We start from the raw sequence: 24,372 nt of genomic DNA, 5'->3' as shown, positions 1-24,372 counted from the left end.
GAAAAACTCTGCAAATTATTCTTGCACCTTCCGCAACAGGTCGCAGTCGTAAAAATGGACATGGCTACGGCAGACTTCCCTATCTCCTCCGCTTATAAAGCTGCGATCTAATCTTGTTTACATGAAATAAGCCTGCTCTGGAGCAGGTTTAAGCTGGCGCACATGTTGCTATGACAACAAGTGCAGGAAGTCTTTCGAAGAACCAAACGATCCAAGATCATGCCAAATCGTCAACAATGAAATCCTGCTAACTGAGTTAGCGACGTACGAAGAACGGACCCCCGGCCGTCCTCAGACAGCTCCTTTGTCTTTACTATTGTCACACATGAAGGAGGAATAACAGGTGGCTTTACAAAACACCAAAAGGATCATTCACTGCATATTTCATGTCACATGGGTGGAGGCACTTCATCACAGGTGATCCTTATTTGTGATTTGAAACAGGTGGGCCAAATTAGGTTTCCATACTGATTTGCAGCAAAGGGTGCCAATACCGTTGACACGGTAAACATTGTGTTGTCATTATGATGGTTATATTTTTAAATGTTCTTCATCATTTGCTGTTTTCTATCAAACCCAAGCTATCTGTAGTAAAATGTTCTTTCACTTGATGAATTTCCTTTGGTAGATATTCCATAATATGTATTTCAACTTCATGGGTGCCAATATTGGTGAGCAGGATTTTGTGTGTGTGTGTGTGTGTGTGTGTGTGTGTGTGTGTGTGTGTTTATATATATATATATATATATATATATATATATATATATAAAAGGTGAAAATTATACATACGGGTTTAAATATATACACTCATATTTGCATAAATGTTCCTTTTGAAAGTCTCAAAGAAAACTTTAATTATTCTAGCCGTCAGCTAGCTCCTGTATAATTCTGGCTAAATATTCCACCTCTTTTCTCATTAGAAATTGTTCACTTCAGTTGTACCCAGCTTGCTTCATCCTATCAACCAAGTTAGATGATGGCTTATGATCGTTATCATCATTATTTAAAACACTCAAAGTTTCAGCCCTCTAGCTTTTGATTTAAAGTTTTGTTAAAGGATTTGGACATAGTCCTCAATCATTAGTCCACTCACTTTCTGCTATTTGCCAACACTGGCAGCAAATCAAACCCAGAGCATGACGCTACCCCCATCATGCTTGACATCTGGTAGTGTTATCAGGTGTGAAACATTGTTTTCAATTATTTTTCTCAGTACGACTTTATCCCCCAGAGGAATTTGACTTGCTCATGTAGGTGACTGTAAATGTCATGCCTTATCTATAACCTAAACAAACTCCATGGTCTATGGTTAAAACTCTAGCGTGTTTAATTGTAGTTAACTATTCCTGATAAGAAGACGAAATATTCAGCCAAATTTATGCCAGACAGTTGTTTAATGACCGGAAAAAAAGGTTCAACTGCCATGGGACATTTAATTATATTATATCAGGGATGCATGTACATATTTGGGCCTCTATGTAAAATCTTGACCCTTTGTAGTTAAAATCCACTTGAAATTCACAAAATTCATATGAAAATGTTGCTGAACTTGTAAATTGTATAACTGATCTCAGGAGAAATAAATATTCCGGTAAATCATTAAAAAGCCAAGATTAGTGTACGTAAACGTTTGACTAGATTTGTGTATTTCATATCTGTCTCGCATACAAAGCAACTGACTGATGGAGAAAATTAATAATTGAAAGGTGTTTGTTTTCTCTCAGAAATCCTCAGCCATGATCTCCTCTGGGTTGGCTGTGTCTTTTTTCCTCCTACTGCACATCGGCGCTCAGGCTTTTGAAATATTGCCAGGTGACTCTCTAAACCACCAGGAAATTACAGAGCGAGCGATTCTGAACGCAACTCTGCAGGCATGTCGCTCTCTGGCCCTGACTGAAGGAACCAACTTCAACTTTCCGGTGCGAACATGCTCCTGGTGCATTATCTCTAAAAACTGATGGGATATTTGAATCTTGTTAACATTAAATGTGCCTTATCAGGCTCAGCCTTTTACTGCAGAAAATGTTGCTGCCGCCTGTGGCGCCTCACAGTCGTCGAAGACTTTCCGCCTAGCCATCCTATCGATCAAGCTGAGGAACATCCGAGTAGACATCCGCTATGCCTTCAATGCAAGCTTCCACTTTGACGAGGAGATGTTTGTTCAGGGAAAGAAAATCATCACAGATGGACTGGTCGCTGTCAAAGCCAGCAACAAGATGGAGAATTATGAGACTGCGAGGCAGAAACTGGGAGAAATCATGCATCCTTTGCAAGTATTTAACATCATTCACTTTTTTTAAAGATTACTAGCATTCTGGATTAAATGGTAACTGTCTGCATCTCTTCTCTGTGTTGAAGGATTTTTACAGTCACAGTAATTGGGTGGAGCTGGGGTACAGGTTCCCAAACTCTAATCTGATCAGAGCAGGAACCAGCATTGGCAACATAGCGGGTAAAGAGATGACATTGTCTGATGGCTGAGTTTTCAGACTGTCTTGGTGAAGAATGAAGTTTGGATGATATTACAAAGATAACAGTTTTAAAGAAATGTGAAACATTTGTTTACCCGGCATCAGATAAAAGCAGAGCCACCTGTCGCAGCTGTGACGGAGACGACTGCACCAACAACATTCTGGAGGACATAATAGCTGGAAAGATCCTGACCTCTGGGTACTTTGGGGTCATACCTTTGGTCTCAACCAAACCATCTGGTAAATTCGGATGCTTTTCCATTTAAAAAGTAAACGTGATGAGCGGATCTGTGTGATCCAGTCTGTAATCTTTCAGAACATTTGTATTAATAGTTGTATACCAATGGTAGATCCTGCCCTTTATAGTTATTGGTACCCCTGCTACAAATATTGTGTATTAAGCCTGAAAATAATAAATTTTATTGCTGTAGTGTAATTTCACTCTGGAAATTCTGAGAAATTTAGATCCAACTGCATAAAGTACAATTAAATTATAATGCAATGTAGCCAAATGTGAGCGGAGTACAACATTTACAGTCTTCAGTCCTGTGTGCCGGTTTCAGCATTTCCCCTGTCCCCCGATGCAGCAAATACTCAGCAAAATAGAAACAAACTAAAACCAAATAGGTTATCAGTTAATTTCAACCAAGCAAAAGGGAAATAAAATACTCGCAGGACATTTATTGTGTCACAGCACTCAAACTGCCGTCAGTAACAGCCACATGGATAGAAACAGTCTTAAAGTAGATTAGAAGAGCTTGTTTTAAACCGGTCAAATTAATTAGCTGCATCAAGCAAAAGCAAAGATCTGATTCAGCATTAAAGACTGTCAGAATTATGTCAACACAATTAAATGTATCAATAAAACTTGAATCAAAGTGTTTTAGAAAGTAATAGCTTGAAATAATTTGCGGAGATGGGGGTATTTGTTGAATTAAGTTATTTGGTTGAGTTGTCTTTTCCTCATCCTTTTGTCCACGGTCATACATGTGTTTAGGTAGAGTTTGGTATATGGATGGGGTCTGGTTTAACTGGTTGTTCTTACAAGACTACAGTAAACTGGCAATAATTTATTTTGGAATTTATTACTATTTAATCAAGCAACAGAAATGATTACATTTTTTACAATCTCATCATGACTGTTGATATAGCTATCAGAACAAATTTTGTGTCCTTTGTCTAGCTGATTTAAATCATCAAAACATTTCAAATTAAAACACAACTGCTTAAAATTTCTAAAGAGGCATTGTAAAACATTGACTCATTCATGAATAAAAGCACATCGTAATGTAAATGCTCTTGAAGGGACCCTGCTAGGGCTAACTAATAGATTGTTTTGCACACACCTTCCTGGAGCAATCCACTCACCACAACCTGGGGGAGCATTGTTATGTTGGTTGCTCAAGTTCTCAGCCCTGGGTTAGGAAATGACATACATGTGAAAATGGGTCTAGCTGACTTCCTGAACGTACTCAAAGAGCAGAGTTTTCCAGCAGAGACCGCCTTTGTTTTTGGCCCCTGAGCTGTTTTCCACACCTAGATCTTTCAGTCATGACGCTGTTCCTTCACCTGGTCTTGTTTGGTCAGTTCATGTTGATCATGGTGAGCTTTTTTACGGCATCTGTTTTCTCACACTGACCATTGCTGTAGCGTATGCAGTATCAACCCCATCCTTATTTGTGATATGTTAAAAGATAATAAGGGCAAATTTATTCATACCTCTGCTCAGTTTTGGTTTAAAGTAATCTTTTAACTTGACAAACATGCTTCTTCTGGCAGGAAGTAACATTAGAGTTAGGGAGTGGCCCAATGAGAGACCTGACTTGAAAAGATAAACAGATAAATTGGTTGTTATGATGCCCAAAATAGGATATAAATAATTTTAAAGGAAACAAATAATATTCCAGTTGCCGCTTTTTATTAACATTTTAATAAAAAAAAAGATCAATTAAAGTTTTTTTTTTTTTTAAAAGGAAATCTAGCTGTGCATAAGTATTGATCATCTTCCCCGGTTTAATCTAAGGAAAGTGCAGTCATGGAGGACCACTTGATCAAACTAGTAAAATCGAGCCAAAAGGTGGAATTAACAAGGATTCCTTCAAATCCAGCCATGGAAATCTCCACACACGAGCAGCAGACCTGGCAATAGCTGCAACCAGTCAAATGCTGGAAGATATTCGACTGGCAGCAGGAGACACAACATTCCTGCAGTAAGTTTGTTCAGACTGTGCACCGATGGCGGGTTTTTTCTTTTGATTTTTGCTTAATTTTGTCCAACTCTTTAAAAATCTCAGGATGGTGGGAATCTCGAGAGGATCCAGCAGAGCTCTATGTTTTGTCACCGACACTTCACAGAGCATGAGTGATGACATTGCAGTGGTGAAAACGGTCACTAACAGCATCATCGACAGTAATAAGGGAACAGAGAACGAACCATCTCTTTACATACTCGTACCTTTCAGCGATCCAGGTATGGTTTTAGAATCAGGTAAGGATTTCTGTCTGATGAGGTGGAAAAAAATTAAAAACAGATTTTGTCTTTTGTCCCCCAAGGATTTGGGCCACTGATTCGAACAGCAGATGACACACTTTTCAAGGATATTGTGAACCATCTAACAGCTACTGGTGGAGGAGATAACGAGGAGATGAGTCTCTCGGGGCTGCAGGTAATGTTGACATTTCTACAGTTTTTTTTATCCTGCTGATCCGTAAGCAGTTTTACACGAAACTGATCGTTAATCTATTCATGCATTGTCTTACAGTTGGCGTTAAGTAGTGCACCGTTCAACTCTGACATCTTTCTCTTCACGGATGCACCAGCTAAAGACAAACACTTGAAGAACACAGTGATTGCTCTGATAGAGCGGACCCAAACAGTGGTAAATGTTTGCATGCCAACTATGATTCATGTTTTTAGTGTGCCTCCTAAAAAGGATTCATACCCCTCAACCGGTTTTTAAAAATAGTTTGTTTTTAAATATTTTCTTGGATTTTGGATGTTTGCATTCACCCCCTTTGCTCTGATACATGAAAATGAAATCAAATGCCCCATGTTCCCTGACTTCAGACTTCAGACCCTGACTTCAGAAGTCCCCTAATTGCTGGAAAGAGTGCATGTGTTTGTAATTTAAAACTAGTGATTCTGTGAAGGACTCATAAGTTCATTGGAGAACATTAGAGAACAAAAAGTATCTTGAAGATAAAGGAACATGCCATGATGGTCAGGGGAAAACCTGTGGAGAAGTTTAAAGTACAGTAGGTTTGTTTAAAACAAAATCTCACCTGTTTGGAAGATTGTCAAAAAGAAGTTAATTCCTAAAAAGGGGCACAAAATGTTAATGTTCTTGCTGTCAGTTTGAAGCCACACAGCAAACATGTTGAACAAGGTGCTTTTTGAAACATATTGCTAAAGTTATTTCTATTTTTCGTTGCTGCATTGAATAAACTTACTTCTTGTCTGGAATAGTTTTGATGTTTTTTTTTTTTTAAGTCAGGGTCCTCAGATTCAGTTTTAACGATTGGGTTTAGCTTGGTGTGAATAATTGTTTTCTCATTACAGGTCAACTTTATGATTACAGACTCAATAGTGACTAATCGTCGCAAGAGGAGTAACGGCAACCAACCGCAGACAAGAATGATTGCAGAGTCTGATGCTCAGCTGTATAGAGACCTGGCTCAGGCATCAGGGGGTCAGGCCATTGAAGTGACAAAAGCCGAACTTCCTGCTGCTACAACTATCATAACCCAGTTTGCCAGATCCTCTGTGGTAACTGAAGCGCAAATTCACATCTTTGTACACATCTTTGTACAAGATCTCTCTGGTCTAAGCTCTTGCTGCGATCCCTCAGGTGACCCTTCTTCAGGCCTCCAGGAGCCTGGGACAAACGGATAGTTTTAACTTTATTGTGGATGAAACTGTCTCAAACCCGACAGTTTACATCACCGGCAGATCCCTGACTTTCACAATCACAAGTCCAACAGGTAATATCTCCTCTCACAATGATTCAGTTAAAATTGAACCCACACAAAATATTTGTGTTTCAGTTGTTCATAATATCAAAATATATTACAAGTCTGCTACGACCACAGCAACGATTTATATGCGACCACATTTACTCAAAGTATGATTATCATTGTACTTATTTCCAGGTGCATCTCAGCAAAGCACCGACTCAACAGGCTCGTTGATCACGTCCACCACGACTGTGGGAAACTTCAAAACACTGCAGTTACAAAAGCAAGTTGGACAATGGGGTATAAGAATAGAGTCGGATAACCCCTACACCCTGAGAGTCATTGGTGAGAGACTGCCATAACATTTGTAGCTACTACTTAAGCTTTTAGATTGTCTGAACATATGTTTTTAAATAGGCTATTGTAATGAAAGTAATTAGTAATTAGCTCTGGTAATTAGTAATCAGCTTTGGTATCATTTGTTTTAAAAAAAAATAAATAAACAGTTTTATGCAGAAGAAACCCCACAAGGTAAACGTCCTACAAAAAGAATACATTTGTAACTCTGTAACCACAGAAATGTTGTTTTTTGGCTTAGGTTTAAGTGGTGTGTGCGAAGAACCACTTTCAAATAAACAACAATCCGGCATTGAATTTCCACAATTCTGATACTGTACCAAGTGCAATTTTTGTCACCTCTACCAAAAGCAAGTAGACCCAGATTTATTGATCATGCCAATATATGCAGCATCCAATTTACATATCATCTAGAAAACATGAGTGCCTAATATGTAACAAAAACACGTGAAAGGGCTCTGTGTATAAATATGCTTAAATTCTTCCAGTTAAGACATACAAAACATGTTTTTATAAATGCCGACATGTATGAAAAGGTTAGAAACCAGCTGACCACAGATAAGTCTGCTATTTGCACTGGTATAGCTGTGTATGTCTACAGAAAAGTATCACAATCTGTTTTGTTTCTTTGAATTTACAATACGTTCCTTAGGTTGATGTGGACAATATGGCAAAAATATCAAACTGCGATCTCTTTTTACTTTAAAGTCACAATCATGGCTTTATAACAAATTCATTATGTAAACATAGGAAGTCCTGCAATCAGAGCAATTAAAAAGTGACTTTCCGTATCAACCTGTTTCTCATCTAACTGCAATTTTATAAGCATGTTATTTAAGAAGAACCCATGATGTTAAACGGTGTTTCTAAATCAGGAAAATAGGGTTAAAAAAAAACACCACGACTAAAGTAAAATACACATTTGTTTAATGAAAGCTACTTTATGAAACTAAAGCAAAATGAAAAAACTAATTGTTGAATTAGCACAGGAACAGAACAATGGACATAATGCACCATAGAGATGATATCACAATCTCTTTGCTTTTGCAACATGTTCTAAACTTTCATTTGTCCCAGCTCTAAAAACAGCGTTTTCCTTTTGCTCCTTTAGCTTTCAACGTCCACTTATATTGTTCTGTGAACATTAGTTTGTTGGTTCTGATGTATTTTGCCGCTGAAACACTTTAAACAGCCATTGTATGAATTTACAAAATGGAGATTTTATTAGCACCTACAGAACCTTTTAGCCCACATGCATCTACTCAAGTTTTGCTCATGTATTAATAAACCTCAACAGTCGCACAATGTTTTTCAAATTCAATGAAATCCATATTTACTTTGAGGATTTTTGTATTTTCAGGCCAGAGTCCTGTCGACTTCTTGTTTGACTTCGTTGAGCCTTCTGAGGGTCCCTTCGGAGGATTTGATTCTCTTGACACGCGTCCCAGAGCAGGTATAAACAATTTCTAATAATGTAAATGGTAATTTTTTTTATGTGATTAAATCAGTAAAAATCTTTTTTGTTGTTCTTAAGGTGTCAATGGCAGGTTGTTAGTGTCTATAACAGGAAGTGACTCTGCAACTGTGACAGAGGTTGCTCTGGTGCAATCATCAAAGGGGTCGGAGGAGACTCTGGGAGTTGTTGAGTCACAGGGGGACGGGAACTTTTTGGTCCAGGTCGATGTGATGCCAGTGGTGGAGTTTGTGGTTAGAGTAAAGGGAAGAGTTCAAGGCTCTTCAAATGACTTTCAAAGACAGTCGCCCACTAACTTCAGAGCTTCCAATCTGACTCTTACAGTAAGCATAAGTGTGGCATGAACATCACAACCAAAAGCCTGATAATTGATGAAAAGTTAACATTTAAATTTACTGCTGTCTTTCTTTTTTTATTCAGGCCGATTCAGAAAACATCTTCATACCAGGCACACTGCTCTCTGTACCCTTCACTGTGGCGTCAAACGGACCAGACGGAAACGTAACCATCCGAGCCTCTAACAGCGGAGGTTTCGAATCAACGTATCCAACCATTTTGTTCTTGGAAGGTGGGAACAGCACTAATGGCACCGTGACCCTGTCAGACCCAAAGAACACCCCGTCTGGTTCTGACGTCATCCTGACTATCGAGGCCGAGTCTCCCGATGGAACTGACTCCAACTACATCATGCTGCGCTTCTCCATAATAAACTCGGTAATAACACCACAGCTGAAAGCACATGAACTTCCTTCAAAGCTTGCCTTTAAAAATAGGTAATAAGATGCAATGACCTGTCTTTAAAATATTCTGCTCCAAAACTGTCCACTGACCAAGGCGAACCTGTTATCACAGCTGCAGTCATAAATATTGTGATGCTTTTCTCAAAATGTATAGATGACACTGAAGTAATTTACCATTAGAAATGCAAATTATTTTACCAATTATAGTAATATAGTAACTTATACCACTTTATTGATAATGTAACTCAACAGTCGCATAGTTGCTAAAGAAAATCAAACAAATATAAACAGTAAATTTATTCATATAAAACTTTTTGATGATTTTTATCAAGTTACATATTTTTAGACATCTGACAGCGTGCTCAAAAAAAACTCCATCTTCATTAGAAAGGGGGAAAAAAATCATACACATTGTGATCTGGGACTTAATGTTAACTTGTGATGAGCTCCAATCAAATCTAAACTAGGGTTTTATTTTAAACTCAGGCAGCATTTATAAAAATTGTCGTATTTTTATGTTGTATAGAAATTATGTCACGCCTAACGCGTGATTAAAGTTTACATAGACTTAAAATTTTATCATTATATCTTGTGGTTCTTACTGCAATAATGACAAAAGTGACTATAAAAAGGGTTGAAAATTCAGTCTTTTTTTTTTTGTAACAAACAGTCCAAAAAATACAAATACTGCTCTTGAAATTAAGCTTACTCAGTATCAAATAAGACAATGTAGTTCACTAGTTACATTAATTAGCGCATTTTTTTATTCTACAGTATGTAAGGTTTATTTATCAAGGTTAATGGTATTCAATCATATTTTTTTAGAAATATTATTTATTTATCGTCAAATGAAATGAATAGTAGAAAAAGAACAGTAGAAAAAAACACAAAGTTTAGTAGTTTGACAGCATGGTTGAGATTGTCAACCATGCTGTCAGTTTTGGGGTTTGCTCAACATGATCATTTAGCGTTTACTATTATGATAAATCACAATTATTGTCACAATTTTTTTGGTTCCAATAAAGATGAAAAATACAGTAATTGCTCATCCTTACGACTAACTACAAAATCTGTTTGCAATAGCTCTGAGATTATTGTCCAAAATGAATCAAAGAACACTGAACTCATGACTTTACCTTCCCCCCCTGCCCCCACAGTTTAATGATTTCACCCACCCTGAGTGTGAGCTGCTAAACCGGGAGTCCAACTGCACTGAAAACTGCAGCCTGACTGCGTGGGAGATCTACGTCAGGGTGACCGACAGTGAGGCGGGTGTCGACCGCGTCGACCTCATACAGGGCAACGGCACCTTCAACACTAGCCTGGAAGCTGGAAACGCGGGCATAACACTGGTGTCCTACGCTGCCTCATGCTGTGCGCCTGAAATGGAAATGCTGGTTGTGGACCGGGTCGGTAATGTCGGCACGTGCCGGTTCACGGCCCGGGACTCGGTGTCCATCGGAGTCTCTCAGTCCCTCTTTCTGTGCCTCAGCATAGTGGCTTTAGGACACTTTATATTTAAATTAAGTGAGCACTGAAAGATACTAAACAATTGCAAGCATTTATATATTTTTCAATGTTACATTTTTTTTGTTTTTAATCAAGTTTCCTTTCTTGTAATATAACTTATTAAACATGTGAAAATTACCATGTGCTGTCATGAAGGGTTTACAATAGAGTTACAGGTCTTCTTTGCTGAATTAATCCAGTTAGGATTGCTCCTGAAGGCCTCTTGGATATTTTAGCCACATCTGACCATGAGGAGGGACTACAGCAGACTCTACAGGTCTATAATAGTAATATAGTAATATCATCTTTATTGTCATTGAAACATACATTACAACAAAATTTGTTCTCTGCTTTCAACTTGGGGAGCAGTGCGCTGCCATGTGCGTCGCCCTGGGAGCAATCAGGGGTTAAGGGTCTTGCTCAGGGACCCAGAGTGCAGGCGCTGGGGATCGAACCGGGTACTTAAAACCTTCTCTGACTGCAAGAAGACTGCTGTAACCACTAGGCCAACACTCCCCATACACTGAGACGCAGCTCGGTAGGCAATTTGGGGTTAAGTGCCTTGCCCAGGGGCACATCGACATGTGGTAAGGGGAGGCTGGAATCGAACCCACAACCTTCTGATTGCCAGACGACTACTCAACCCAACAGTAAAGTGTGGAATCCCTCCAAACATCGGATGAACTAATAATATCTTTCTTCTGGCTATTTCAGGCATGCTAACCCTGGTCTTCAATAAGTTGAGAAAAATAAATTTAAATCTTGACTTATTTCAGCCTTTTTTCTCCGAATTTAGCAAAACAAAAAAAAGAAAAAATTCAGTTGATTTATTAATGTTGATTTTTTTCCACCTTTTATTTTGTCTCTTTAAATATAAAGGAGGCACCCCCCTTCCTCCAGAGTGTTCCACTTCACCCCAGATTTTTGTAGGATGCTGGGGTACGGTGTAATGAACAATAAATTACTTTTCCATTTGCAACTTTTGCATCCTTCAGCTTGGACTATATAGGGTAGAATAGAAGACAATAGGAGAGAATACCCTTCATTTATTCTTTAGAGGGGACATAACATGCTTTTGAAGGCCTGCCTTTTCACATTTAAATCTTTCAGTTGTGGTCTAAAGTGGAACGGCAATAGTTTGGTCTGTATTTATCACTGTTGCCCCACAAGGCCCTCTTTTGCCCCTGTTCTGAGTTTGTCTGAGAGCAACTAATTTTGATATGGTGTCCTTAAAAGCAGATACTTCACACCCAGCCCGCCTGTTTCCATATGAAAGGAAATATAAAACGTTTCTGTCCTGCCATTACAAATGTAATGTATGAGTGAAATTTGTTAAAGTGTGCTTTGGTCAGATGAGTAAAAGCCTCTTTAAATAACTTTAAATAGCTTTTTTTAAATAACTACAACAGGTACTTTTGGCGCAAAACAAAGGATGAATATGTACATATACGTGAGGATGTTGTTTCTGGACTTCAGTTTAGCGTTTAACATCATCATCCCACAGCATCTGGTGGGAAAACTGGAATATCTGGGCTTCAGCACACCCCTTCGAAACTGGCTGCTAGACTTCCTCACCAACAGACCTCAGTCAGTCCGGGTCGGACAGAACACCTCTGATGTCATCACCCTCAGCATGGGCTCCCCTCAGGGCTGCGTCCTGAGCCCCCTGCTGTACACCCTGATGACACACGACTGCGCTCCCAAGTTCACCACCAATCACATCGTGAAGTTTGCAGACGACACAAGGGTGGTGGGCCTGATCAGAGACGACAACGACCAGGCTACAGAGAGGAGGTGGAGCAGCTGGTGGGCTGGTGCAGAGACAACGGCCTGATCCTGAAAGTGGAGAAGACGAAGGAGATCATCGTCGACTTCAGGAAGAACCGCCCCCACCACACTTCACTGCTCATCAACAGCTCAGCTGTGGAAGTGGTCAGCAGCACCAAGTTCCTGAGGGTGCACAGCACGGACAACCTCACCTGGTCTGTGAACACCACATGACTGGTGAAGAGGGCACAGAAACGACTGTACTTCCTGCAGAGGATGAGGAGAGCCCACCTGCCCCAGCCCATCTTCAAGACCTTCTACAGAAGCACCATAGAGAGCATTCTGTCCAGCTGTCTCTCTGTGTGGTGTGGAGGCTGCAGTGCCTCCGACTGGAAGAATGTGAGGAGAGTGGTGAGGACAGCAGAAGGGATCATCGGGGCTCCTCTTCCCTCCATCAAGGACCTTTCATCACAGCACTGTGTGTCCCGAGCCTGTAACATCATCGGGGACCCCTCACACCCCCACCATGGACTGTTCTCACTGCTGCCTTCTGGGAAGAGGTTCCGCAGCTTCCGCTGCAGGTCCTCCAGGTTCTGCAAAAGCGCTTTCCCTGTTGCCATCAGACTGTTGAACTGCCGAAACTGCTGAAGCCCAAAAGGGACTGAGGACACTGAAATTTACTGTAATTTACTGCAATTTACCATGATTTTCCAAGCTGTATGCAAACGAAATTTCGTTCTGTGCGCACTCTGTGCATGCAGAATGAAAAATAAAGTTGTCTAAGTCTATGTCTACAAAATAACCTCATGCCCACTGTTAACTATCTGTAGTCTGGATCTGTAATGCCATCAGCAAGAAGTAATACTGACACCTAGTGTTACAAACCACAACCACACATATGCAAAGCCTTCACTGAATTTTTACTTTCCTGGGACAGGTATATGATGTCGTATTGAGCTCTATTTCTGGTCTGGTTCTCTAACTGGCTTCCATGTTTGCAGGCTGCTGCTCATTTGCCAATATAAAATAGCAAATGCTGTGCACTGTTTTGGGAACCCTGGGAGCTCTCATATGATTAGCTCAGGATCCAGGAAGAAAACACGAGCTACACACCAAAGTAGTTCTGGACCTTACCTCTAGGTTTGAAAGGAGAAAAATGTGACTAAGACATTGTTGATGGAGAGGACCGATTGTTTATAGGGAATGTTACTTCCATCCTGGGTGAGAAATGACAATGATTTTGGTTGATTTTGCAGTAAATTTATTACTTATTGCTCCTTTAATTATAGAGGGTGCTATAAGTCTTTGTGTGCCGCAATCAAAGCCAGGAACTTAGATGCGCTAGCTGCACTTACTTTTCTAGGAACTGTCATGGTGATGGGCTCACACTTTTGTCAAGCAGCTTGTATAACCTGGAAAAGAGTGAAAATGTGTGACAAATAAACTAAATGAACAGAGCAAACCATTACACTTTGTGCACATTTACTTATCAGTGACAGCAGGGCCGGATCTGGACATTTGAGGGACCTAAGCAGTGTATGTTTACCATACAGTGCTTTACCATAAGTAGACAGTTAAATATACTGAAAACCAAATGCTGTAGGCACTTATATACCTTATGCATAACAATTGACGTCTATGACCATGGTGTTTCATAGTAAACTGCAAGCTGAGCATGCTCACTGTAAATGCTGTATGACCACGTGTGGGTGAGTAAAAGAGGGCACAGATTGTGTTGTAAGGCAATTTGAGTAGCCTGGTTGGCTAGAAAGGAGCTATACAGGTACAGTCCATTCACCATTTGTTGGTATAAATTAGGGCTGGGTATCATCTAGGATGAGCCGATTCGATATGATTCTCGATACATAGCTCAGCTTGATTTGATTTTACCCCAAAATCAATAGGAAACAGGAAAATAAAGTTAATTTGGTTCAATGCATTTAACCAATCACAGAAACCAAAAATCTACCCACACGTCTGATTTTAGGGATGAAGGCGAAAGCTTCCACTTCTTTTAATTGGATTTTGACAAATCTGTCATCCACATATCTAAACCAGTGGCTTGACAGTGTTCCTCTAAAGGTTCCCAAAGTTCTCTTTTCCATTTCTTCCATGTGAAAATTGGCTACAATTGGTGATACTGGAGATCCCATGGCACAACCATGCTTCTGTCTGTAAAAATGATCACTGAACTTGAAATAAGTTGTTGAAAGACAAAGGTCCAGTAGGGTACAAATCTGGTCCGGAGTGAAATTAGTCCTGTTATTTAGGTCACTGTCTTGTTGAAGACGTTTCCTGACTATTTCTACTGCCTCTGATGTAGTGAAATCGTGAAAAGTTAAGTGACATCGAAAGACACCAGAGTTTCTCCTGGCTCCATCTTTAAATGTGTGACTTTGTTTGCAAAATCTTTGGAGTTTTCTATGTAATGTGGTGTGTTTCCCACCAGGGGGGCTAAAATACTAGCAAGCTGTTTAGCAATGTTATATGTTCCTGAGTTAATGCTGCTGCCAATGGGTCTGAGTGGTGTTCCTTCCTTGTGAATTTTTGAGAGTCCATATAAGCATGGAAAGTCTTCCCCTGGATATAATAAGTCTTGTTATAATAAGATGAGCGGTTGATTACCATCTAGTGCGCATGCGCGAAAGCTGTACACTGCCTGTTACGCTGCTCCAGTCTTGTGTTCGCATTGTGTATCAGTTCCACAATGGGTATTTCTTGTGGAGAAATGGCAAAATTCAAACCTTTACTCAGTACCTCCATCTCTGGCTTCGTCAGCGACCTGCTAGAGAGGGTTTTTAAACCACTTGTCCTGAACATTGATGTTGGTGGCCTCCTCATGGGGTATTTTGGTGTCTAGTGTAGGTGCTGCTTTCCGTTGCAATTTATTGAATTTAGCTTTTTGTCTTTCATCCGTTTTATGGTGCTGTGAAAGCTCAACCTTATCTTTAATGTGATGAACTATTACTAAGTCAAGATGATCTACGATGATCTACTAGAAAGAATGTGTTTACTTGTTTGGCAATATCTGAAGAGGAAAAACAAAGCAACTGGACTTGTTTTCCGTAGTTGAAGACGTTTTGATTCCTCTCCAGGAAACTTTCTCAATTCAAAAAGTCTGGAGTAATGTGGAGTAACAAGCTTTATACTACTGCCTAACAAAGGCCTTGTAATGGCTTAGACAACATGCAAATTACACTGAAACAGGTCCACCCCTTGGTAATGGGCAGTCGTTAAAGTCATTAAGGCAGCAGATTGAACCGAAACTGTTCCACTCCTCTGTAACGAGGAGTCGTTAGGATTGTTGTTGGCCTGGCTTAAAGGAACGATGTTTTGATCACCAATATGAGGGTGAGAACTGAGGTGATGATTGGCCGGAATTAATTCTATAGCTGTATTGTAAGTTTTTGAGAGTTGGAACCTAAGGGCTCCTCCTCTGTTTAAGGTTGTTTTTTTCTCTTTTAACGTAGATGGCTTCCTTCACACCCCTTTCAAACCATCGGTCTTCTTTGTCCAAAATGTGGACATTTTAGATAGAGGCTGGTGCATCCCAAGGACAAAACACTCAAACCTAAGATGAGCGGAGTGGTGTATGCAGTTTAGTGCAGTGAGGAATGTTCTGACCTTTATATTGGAGAAACCAAACAACCTCTCCACAGACGCATGGCTCAAAACAGGAGAGCTACCTCCTCAGGTCAAGACTCTGCTGTCCACCTACATCTTAAGGACAAAGGACACTCTTTTGAGGACCAAAATGTCCACATTTTGGATAAAGATCCAATCCAAAGTCACTGTGAAAGTGAAAGTGAAACCTGCTGCAGCTAGTTAAATTTTCTTAATGCATTATCATGCACCACGAGGAACTCAGCACCCGGATCTGACAACAGGTCTGAGGATTTCATCCTAAAGGCAGTCAGAGTGCAGTTGTTTATCCTGTACAGGTCTGTGTGTCCCTCCATGGAGATGCCTCACCAGACCAACACATTAACAGCATGAGCAAAATTGGTTGTAACACGTTGATTCTTATCCGATTATTAATTTATTTATTCTTTAATATGGCTAAAATGAAAGCTAAGAAAATTGCCGACATTGTGATATATTGAGATATATACACTACCCAAACATAAATCTATAAGCAGTGTGTGAACTGTGTAAGTGTAGTGTTCACAGGTTTACCTGCTGTGCTATAAATACATAAACCATGGTCAAATGTAAAACTATGAAAAACCTGTGAAAAATGGTGTTCTCCATCTGCAAAACAATTCCTGTTTTTGGAGTCATCTCATTGTTGTACCTTTAGTGCATCTATTGTTACTTTGATTAATACAAGAACAATTGACACTTATTAATAACCCCCTCTACAACTGAACTGACCAAATCAATAGTCCAGATGTTTAGCTGACTCTATATTAGCCTCTAATTTTTTTTAACACTGTAGACAGACAGACAGATGACAAAAACACTAAAAGCTGTCCTCTGAAACTTTTAGCCACGTTTATGTATTTCACTTGTTTTGTTTAGACTTTTTTTTTAATTCTTTTGACTTTTTGGCTTTACCTGTTTTTAATTATAAATTTTATTTCATAAATATTTTCCTTTTTGACCAATTAATTTGACATTTCCTTTAAAATTAATTAAACACATTAAATATTGTCTAGAAATAAGGTTGCCTTTTCATATTTATGAGGAAAGAATATTATATATGACAAATATTTTTTGATGGCCTGGTTTCCTTGCCTTAGTGAGAACTAATGGTAAAAGTAAAGCACAGGCACTAACTAACAGATTAAATGTGTCTGAATACTTTCACTTTTATTTCATTGTAAGACAGGTAACTTGAGAAACTTGTTTTTGCTGTCAGACCATACAAATGTTTAACTCTAACGTAGTCTGATGGCAAGAAATACAATGCTTGAAATGCTTTCATTTTAACTGACTCGATACACCCACTGCATTACTAACCCAATTAAGATTTTGTAACAAACTATAAACATAAACAATGCAGTGGTAATACGGTGAAATATGTCACATAGCATGTTTGCATTAAAATTTCAATAAAAACATGTATACACTATGTCAATGCGTTGGTTATTTGAAAAACAAATTATACATATGCAATGAAACCTTTTTTAATTGTTGCTTATTTATTTGGTAGACAAGTTTGGAATTTGCTTATTATTAATCACAAAGTCTAGTTACGATTTGTGAAGCAGTCATTTTAATTTATAAAATTAATTTATATAGACAAAAGTGACTGAAGTCAACAAGCCAGGAATGTTTCCTCCTTTTTGCTTGTTAGTGTTCACAAGCCCAGATGTTCCAATAAATTGAAGTGCAAAGGAGAAAGAGCGCAAGGAGGTCATCTGTTTTGCACCAACTCTTCTTCCCAATACAGAGGCACAATGCGGTACAAAGTCTCCATTGCGTTGAAGGATTTTGACTCACTGACATAGGTTTTAGCTTTGCAGTACACTGGCCCCTACGCATCTGCCTCAGTTTTGTATTTGTGCAGGTTTGTGTAGATGAAAACTTTTCTAATAATGACCCTTGTGTTTGATATTATATGATATTATTTTTAAAAACAATGAGTGCGAGAGATTTGTTTTTATAAAGGCTGGCTACGTGTGTACAAAAATATTTGAGCTCTAACAGGCAAAACTCTAACAGCCCAAAAAGGAAAAACTAAACTAAAGAATAACATCCGTCCGTCCGTCGGTTTTCTTCCACTTATCCGGGGTCGTGTCGCGGGGGTAGCAGCTTCAGGATGCATCCAGGATGCATCCTAACCAGATGCCCGAGCCACCTCAACTGGCTCCTCTCGACGTGGAGGAGCAGCAGCTCTACTCTGAGTCCTCCTCAGATGACTGAGCTCCTCACCCTATCTCTAAGGGAGAGCCCAGACACACTACGGAGAAAACTAATTTCGGCCGCTTGTATCCGGGATCTCGTTCTTTTGGTCACGACCCAAAGTTTGTGATGATAGATGAGGGTAGGAACGTAGATCGACCGGTAAATCGAGAGCTTCGCCTTTTGGCTCAGCTCTCTCTTCACCACAACGGATCGGTACAGCGCCCGCTTCACAGCAGACGCCGCACCAATCCGCCTATCGATCTCCCGCTCTATCTTCCCCTCATTCGTGAACAAGACCTCAAGATACTTGAACTCCTCTACTAGGGGCAGCACATCCTCCCCAACACGGAGAAGGCACTCTACCCTTTTTCCGGTTCAAGACCATGGTCTCGGATTTGGAGGCACTGATTTTTATCCCGGCCGCTTCGCATTCGGCTGCGAATCGCTCTAGTGAGAGCCGTAGATCACGCCCTGATGAAGCCAATAGGACCACGTCATCCGCATATAGTAGAGACGCAATCCTAAGGCCACCTTAAGGTACTCAAGGCGAATCTCATCCACCCCCAGAGCCTTGCCACCGAGGAGCTTTTTAACAACCTCGGCAACCTCAGCACCAGAGATGGGAGAACCCAACCCAGAGTCCTCAGGCTCTGCTTCCATAATGGAAGATGTGTTGGTGGGATTAAGGAGGTCTTCGAAGTATTCCGCCCACCGATGCACAACGTCCCGAGTCGAGGTCAGCAGCACACCACCCCCACTATAAACAGTGTTGGTACCGCACTGCTTCCCCCTCCTGAGATGCCAGATAGTGGACCAGAATGGCTTCATAGCCGTACGAAAGTTTTTCTCGATGGCCTCTCCGAACTCTTCCCACGCCCAAGTTTTTGCCTCAGCGACCAGCCGAGCCGCCTGCCGCTTCAACTGCCGGTACACATCAGCTGAGTCCCACAGGCCAATAAAGCCCGATAGGACTCCTTCTTCAGCTTGATGGCTTCCCTCACCGATGGCGTCCACCAGCGTGTTCGAGGGTTTCCGCCGCGACATGCACCAACACCAGATGTTCCCAGCAAACCCTCACAATACGTTTGGGCCTGCCAGGTCTGACTGGATTCCTCCCCCACCATCGGAGCCAACTCACCACCAGGTAGTGGTCAGTGGAGAGCTCCGCCCCTCTCTTCACCCGAGTGTCCAAGACATGTGGCCGCAGATCAGATGAATCGACAACAAAGTAGATCATTGAACTGCGGCCTAGGGTGTCCTTGTGCCAAGAGGACATGTGGACACCCTTATGCTTGAACATGGTGTTTGTGATGGACAATCCATGACAAGCACAGAAGTCCAACAACAGAACACCACTCGAGTTCAGATCAGGTGGGCCATTCCTCCAAACCACGCCCCTCCAGGTTCCACTGTCATTGCCCACGTGAGCGTTGAAGTCCCCCAGCAAAACGAGGGAGTCCCCAGGAGGGGCACTCTCCAGTACCCCTTCCAAGGACTCCAAAAAGGGTGGGTAATCTGAACTGCCATTTGGTGCATAAGCACAAACAACAGTCAGAACCCGTCCCCCCACATAAATTCGGAGGGAGGCCACCCTCTCGTTCACCGGGAAGGAACCCCAACGGGCTGGCACAGAGATGAGAGGCAACAAGTATACCCACCCCAGCTTGGCGCCTCTCACCAGGGGCAACTCCAGAGTGGAAGAATGTCCAGCCCCTCTCAAGGAGACTGGTTCCAGAGCCTGAGCAGTGCGTCGAGGTGAGTCCGACTATCTCTAGTCGGAACCTCTCAACCTCGCGCACGAGCTCAGGCTCCTTCCCCACCAGAGAGGTGACATTCCACGTCCCAAGAACCAGCTTCTGCAGCCGAGGATCGGAATGCCAAGGTCCCCGCCCTCTACTGCCACCCTCCGACAGGTGGTGAGACCATCGGAAGGGGGACCCATGTCGCCTCTTCGGGCTGAGCCCGGCCGGGCTCCATGGGTAAAAGCCCCGCCACCAGACGCTCGCCAACGTGCCCCACCTCCAGGCCTGGCTCCAGAGTGGGGCCCCAGTGGGGTCCGCGCGAGGGAACACGATATCCATTAATCTTACTCTTCATAAGGGGGTTTTGGGCTGCTCTTTGTCTGGTCCCTCACCTAGGACCTGCCTGCCTTGGGTGACCCTACTAGGGGCTTAATGCCCCTGACAGCATAGCTCCTTGGATCATTGGGACACTCAAACCCCTCCACCACGGTAAGGTGGCAGCCCAGGGAGGGGTAAAGAATAACATAATAAAGAATACCATAATAATGAAAACTAACAAATGATGGGCACTGAAAGTAAACTAAAGAACACAAGTGTCATGGTGCAGTTTTGCCTGCTGCACCATGGACATTTCATGGCACTTTCCACCTCCCATACACCTCCAGTTCTCCACTCCACCTTCTGATCAGTTTCACCTGCCGCCCCTAATCAAGCCCGGATTCATTCCACCTGTGAACACTACTATAAAGACTCACCTCAGTCAGCTCTTCCCCTCCGGATCGTCTGCTCATTACTGCTCATGTCTGTCCACGTCAACTCACGACTGCGCTCTTCATTTTCCGTCCTGCTGCTTCTCCACATGCAACAGTCTTCATCCCTTGTTGCCTTCCTTGTGCCTGACTGCAACTCTCCTCGCTGTGCTGCTGACTCATCCTCTACCCCAGCTCTTTCTCGTCTTCTACACAGCACTGCACCCGCAGTTCTCCAGCTCCCATCCGTCCTCCTGCTCTAGCCTGGTATAAACTGTTGGTCACATTCTCCACTAACCTCAACCTTCAATGAAGCTCTTCATCCAAGCTCTGTGTGTGGCTATGGTCGGGTTCGTCATACAATTCATGACAACAAGACTTAAATAGTACAATAAAAAGCAAGACATAAAGCCAAACAAACACAAATAAAATCAAAATCTCAAAGACTTCTAAATCATAACAACCTTCTTTCTAAATTATTAATTGTAGACTCCTTGATTCATGAAGACATCACACAGAAAGAAATCCTAAATATCATAGTGCAGGTATGTCATGTCTTTGCTCTGTCTGAGGGCAAATCTTCTCTTTCCCAGTATATTGTGTAAATTAAATTGGGAATACTAGAAATAATTATTGTTGAGGGGACAAAAAACAACCAGCATGTGTTTTGCATGTTTTGTTTGTGTGCAGAGATAACCGTTCACTACTAACTCTTTCACAGCTGCGGGCAAAGCATAGCCTGGCCAGCCAGACCGACTTACACCATTAACACAGCATATCAGTCTGGACAGCTGCTGGTAGAGCCCGATTTCAAAGGCGGGACCTTATCTGATCTGTGTGGGGCTTTCTGGGAGCAGGGGTGCCTATTGGAGTCAGTAGGGGAGCTGGCTCCCTGGATTGGCTCCTCAGTCCTTTGCTCCCCATCCCCGGTCTCCTCCCTCTGCCTGCTCCATCACGCCGCCTCACATGTAGGTCCTTGGAGAGGGGGGCGTTACTGGAGGTTGCCACTTTCTGATGACATCCCTCTCCCCAATTTTATCATGCATTTTAGACACTTTCACTCCAAACATTTTCACAACGCACATTCATGTAGGCCATGGTACGGGGGGCGGGGGTGAAGACGTCTGGGGGGGGGGGGGGGGGCTTTTATTGTGTGAGCCTCGCCTCGGACGGCTCCCTTCACCCCCTCTCGCATCTAGACATTGAGGGTTCTGGGTAGTTGCTTGGAGGGGGGGCGCTGGCACCAGGTTCCTTCCGGGGGTGGGGGTGGGGGGGTGGGGGGGTGGGCTGTGCCGTGCACCCTCTTCGGTGCTCCCAGTTTTAAATGCAACAACACAACATCTGAGCGGGCGTTGGGAAGATCGGGGTCTTTTGCACACCCCCGATCTCCGATCGCGGCACGGAGTCTGGGGCCTGGAGGAAGAGCGGGCCACTGGATCCGGGGTCTTGGCAGGGGGCTGCTGTGGGTAGCCAGCGGCTTGCCAGGTCTGGGGCTGACGCCTCTGCTCTCCCAAGAAAGAGGTGGGGGCAGGGGTGGCTAGGGTAAGGTGGGGGAGGGAGGGGGTTTATTAGGTATTTAGGGGGTGAAGGGGGTTCTGGTTGGATGGCCCGTACGGGTCATGTTGGCCCCCCTTCTTTGGGGGGGCCTGGTCCGGGGGTCGGGCACAGGCAGTGGTATAGTTGAATTGTGGATGTGAGTGTTATGTGGGAATGTGTGTACAGCGTCCTTTTTTTTGTAAGTCTGTGTGTGGTGAGTGGGGCACTAGGGAGGTTTTTTGTTCCAGGTACGGGTTCGGTCCGCTCCCTCTCCCAAGAACATCTCAAGTCTCCGCTAGGTGCGGAGCCCATCCCCCCCACCTCCTGCCCTCCTCCACTGTGCTGGCAGGTGCCTTAGGCCCTCTGGCGCATTAACGGTCCTCGGGTTTGGGCCGGGTTCCCGGGTGGGTGCCGGTCCATTCCCGGTGGCGGCTTTGGGGGCCTGGCCCCCCGGGGGTCGGCTGGGGCCCCCGCAGCGGGGGCGGGGTGTCCCTGGGGCCTCTGGCCCTCAGGGCCCATGGCCGTGACCACTTCAGCGCGGCTGGCTGCCAGGCGGAGCCCACGGGCTCGTCACTGCGGCTCCTTGGGACGTCGGCATTGCGGTGGCTGGGGGATTTCCTCAGGGTCGTCTCTACTCTTTCCTCGGGGGGGGGGGGGGTTGCAGATTTCCTGTGTTGGCCCCTCTTGGACGCCCTGCTTTGGGGGTCCCTTTGGGAGTCCGGGGTTATGGGTCCCCTGACCCCTGCCTCTGTGCTCGGGGAAGGCGGGTCTTTGGTTCTCCACAACCACTATCAAGCTATTTCCTTCTGAATAATTCTCACCTAAACTTGTGTACTCTCACAAACTCCCACAGGTGCAGGGTTCCAGGTATTAAGTGTTCACTTATATACAGAAAGCCTGTAATTTATTTATTTATTTTCTTTCTCTTTCTTTTTTCAGGTATCACTTTACACATGTCAGCTTAAATAATAATACATATGATTTAGCAATGGCATCAAGGTGTTACTCAATTGTATCTGTTGCTTTATGTCTGTTGGTTGTGCTGTTCTTTTTGCATCTCTCTTTCCAGGTGATGGAGCAGACAGAGGACGTTTTATCATTCTGTCCCTTTTATCTCTTCTTTCTTTCACCTCTTCTCTTTCTTTTTTTTCTCTTCTTGTTCTTCCTTTACTCTCCTACTTTCCCATTGTAGTGTCCATATAATTTGAAATTCTCCCTGCAGAAATCACAATAAAGCTATTTACATGCATAAATCAAGCGGAGCACTATGGCGAAAGCTGTTTGCTCCACTTGTGAAAGCAAAATCTGTCGAGCTCTGTTTGGCATTAAGACATCAATTCTTATTGCCACATTGCTAGACAGGACACTGGGAGAGAAAAAAAAAAAGAAAAAAAAGGCGAGACTAACAGGTTCAGCTCAAACAGGTTAGAGCCGATCAGATAACATTGATTTCTGCTGGGCTTTGTGAATGAAACACTTTACTTTGTTGCCAACGAGAGGCAAAAGGTCACAACTACTCGTACTTAAATAAACAGCCATTACAAAGAAAGGATTTCTGCAGTCACAGTAGCTGGGTGGAAATAGGCAATGCCCACTTTGATAAGATCCCACCAGTTGAATTTTTAGCATTTACACAGGGCATTTACTAACATCTCAAGATGTTGCTCTTACATGTATCAGCCTTCTTAAATTTTCAGATTTCAGATTCTACATTGCTGTTTTTAACTTGAAGATCTCTCTCTCTCTCTCTCTCTCTCTCTCTCTCTCTCTCTCTCTCTATCTATCTCTCTCATATTTCCTTGTCATTTCTAATCTTTATACTTTTTCTTTCTCTTTTCTTTGTTTTACACGTTCAACAGACTGAAAAGACTGAAACAAAAAGATCTGTGTTATCGACTGTGGTGCCAGGGCAGGGTTTTTTTGTACCAGTCCGTCCCTGAGACCACACCAAAATCTCTCTACACATTTTTACAGCAAGCAGCAGAGAGAAAGGTAGTCTTGTTTCCTTAAAGGGAACATATCAGGCAAAACCTACATTTCAGCCCTTAAATACATTTTGTTGTGTACTTGGAGTCTCTAGGAGTGCAGAAAAGTTTATTTGGCTCTCCAGGTGCTGCACAGATCTCTTTATATATTCTGTTTAGGTCATATTTTTGAAGCCGTTCAGTTTTTTTCCATTTTTATCACATTTTGTGAACAATAATGTCAAAGTATTTGCTAAAC

At 42.5% G+C, this 24,372-nt stretch overlaps 2 protein-coding genes across 3 annotated transcripts in view; both read left to right on the top strand.

Moving 5' to 3' along the window:
• The window catches only part of LOC105917883 (von Willebrand factor A domain-containing protein 7), a 43,212-nt gene that overhangs the window by 1,607 nt on the left and 17,233 nt on the right, over positions 1-24,372 (top strand). The gene's annotated exons all lie outside the window — the stretch shown is intronic.
• LOC105915972 (von Willebrand factor A domain-containing protein 7-like) lies at positions 418-10,640 on the top strand. 2 transcript variants are annotated; one of them, XM_036142984.1, is made up of 16 exons: positions 418-504; positions 1,725-1,919; positions 2,001-2,273; positions 2,359-2,452; positions 2,577-2,711; positions 4,495-4,681; positions 4,766-4,941; positions 5,025-5,137; positions 5,234-5,350; positions 6,031-6,237; positions 6,320-6,452; positions 6,621-6,770; positions 8,143-8,235; positions 8,317-8,579; positions 8,677-8,970; positions 10,154-10,640. In XM_036142984.1, exons 2-16 carry the CDS (start codon positions 1,737-1,739, stop codon positions 10,532-10,534), a joined length of 2,799 nt encoding a protein of 932 aa, XP_035998877.1. In that variant the 5' UTR covers positions 418-504; positions 1,725-1,736; the 3' UTR covers positions 10,535-10,640. The 2 variants fall into 2 exon arrangements, with proteins under 2 accessions (XP_035998877.1, XP_035998878.1); XM_036142985.1 differs by lacking the exon at positions 418-504 and adding an exon at positions 587-671.

This window comes from Fundulus heteroclitus, chromosome 11 (genome assembly GCF_011125445.2).
Source record: "Fundulus heteroclitus isolate FHET01 chromosome 11, MU-UCD_Fhet_4.1, whole genome shotgun sequence".
NCBI classification, from domain to species: Eukaryota; Metazoa; Chordata; class Actinopteri; order Cyprinodontiformes; family Fundulidae; genus Fundulus; species Fundulus heteroclitus.
The sequence above is the reverse complement of the archived record's forward strand: the minus strand, read 5'-3'. Positions and strand labels throughout refer to the sequence as shown.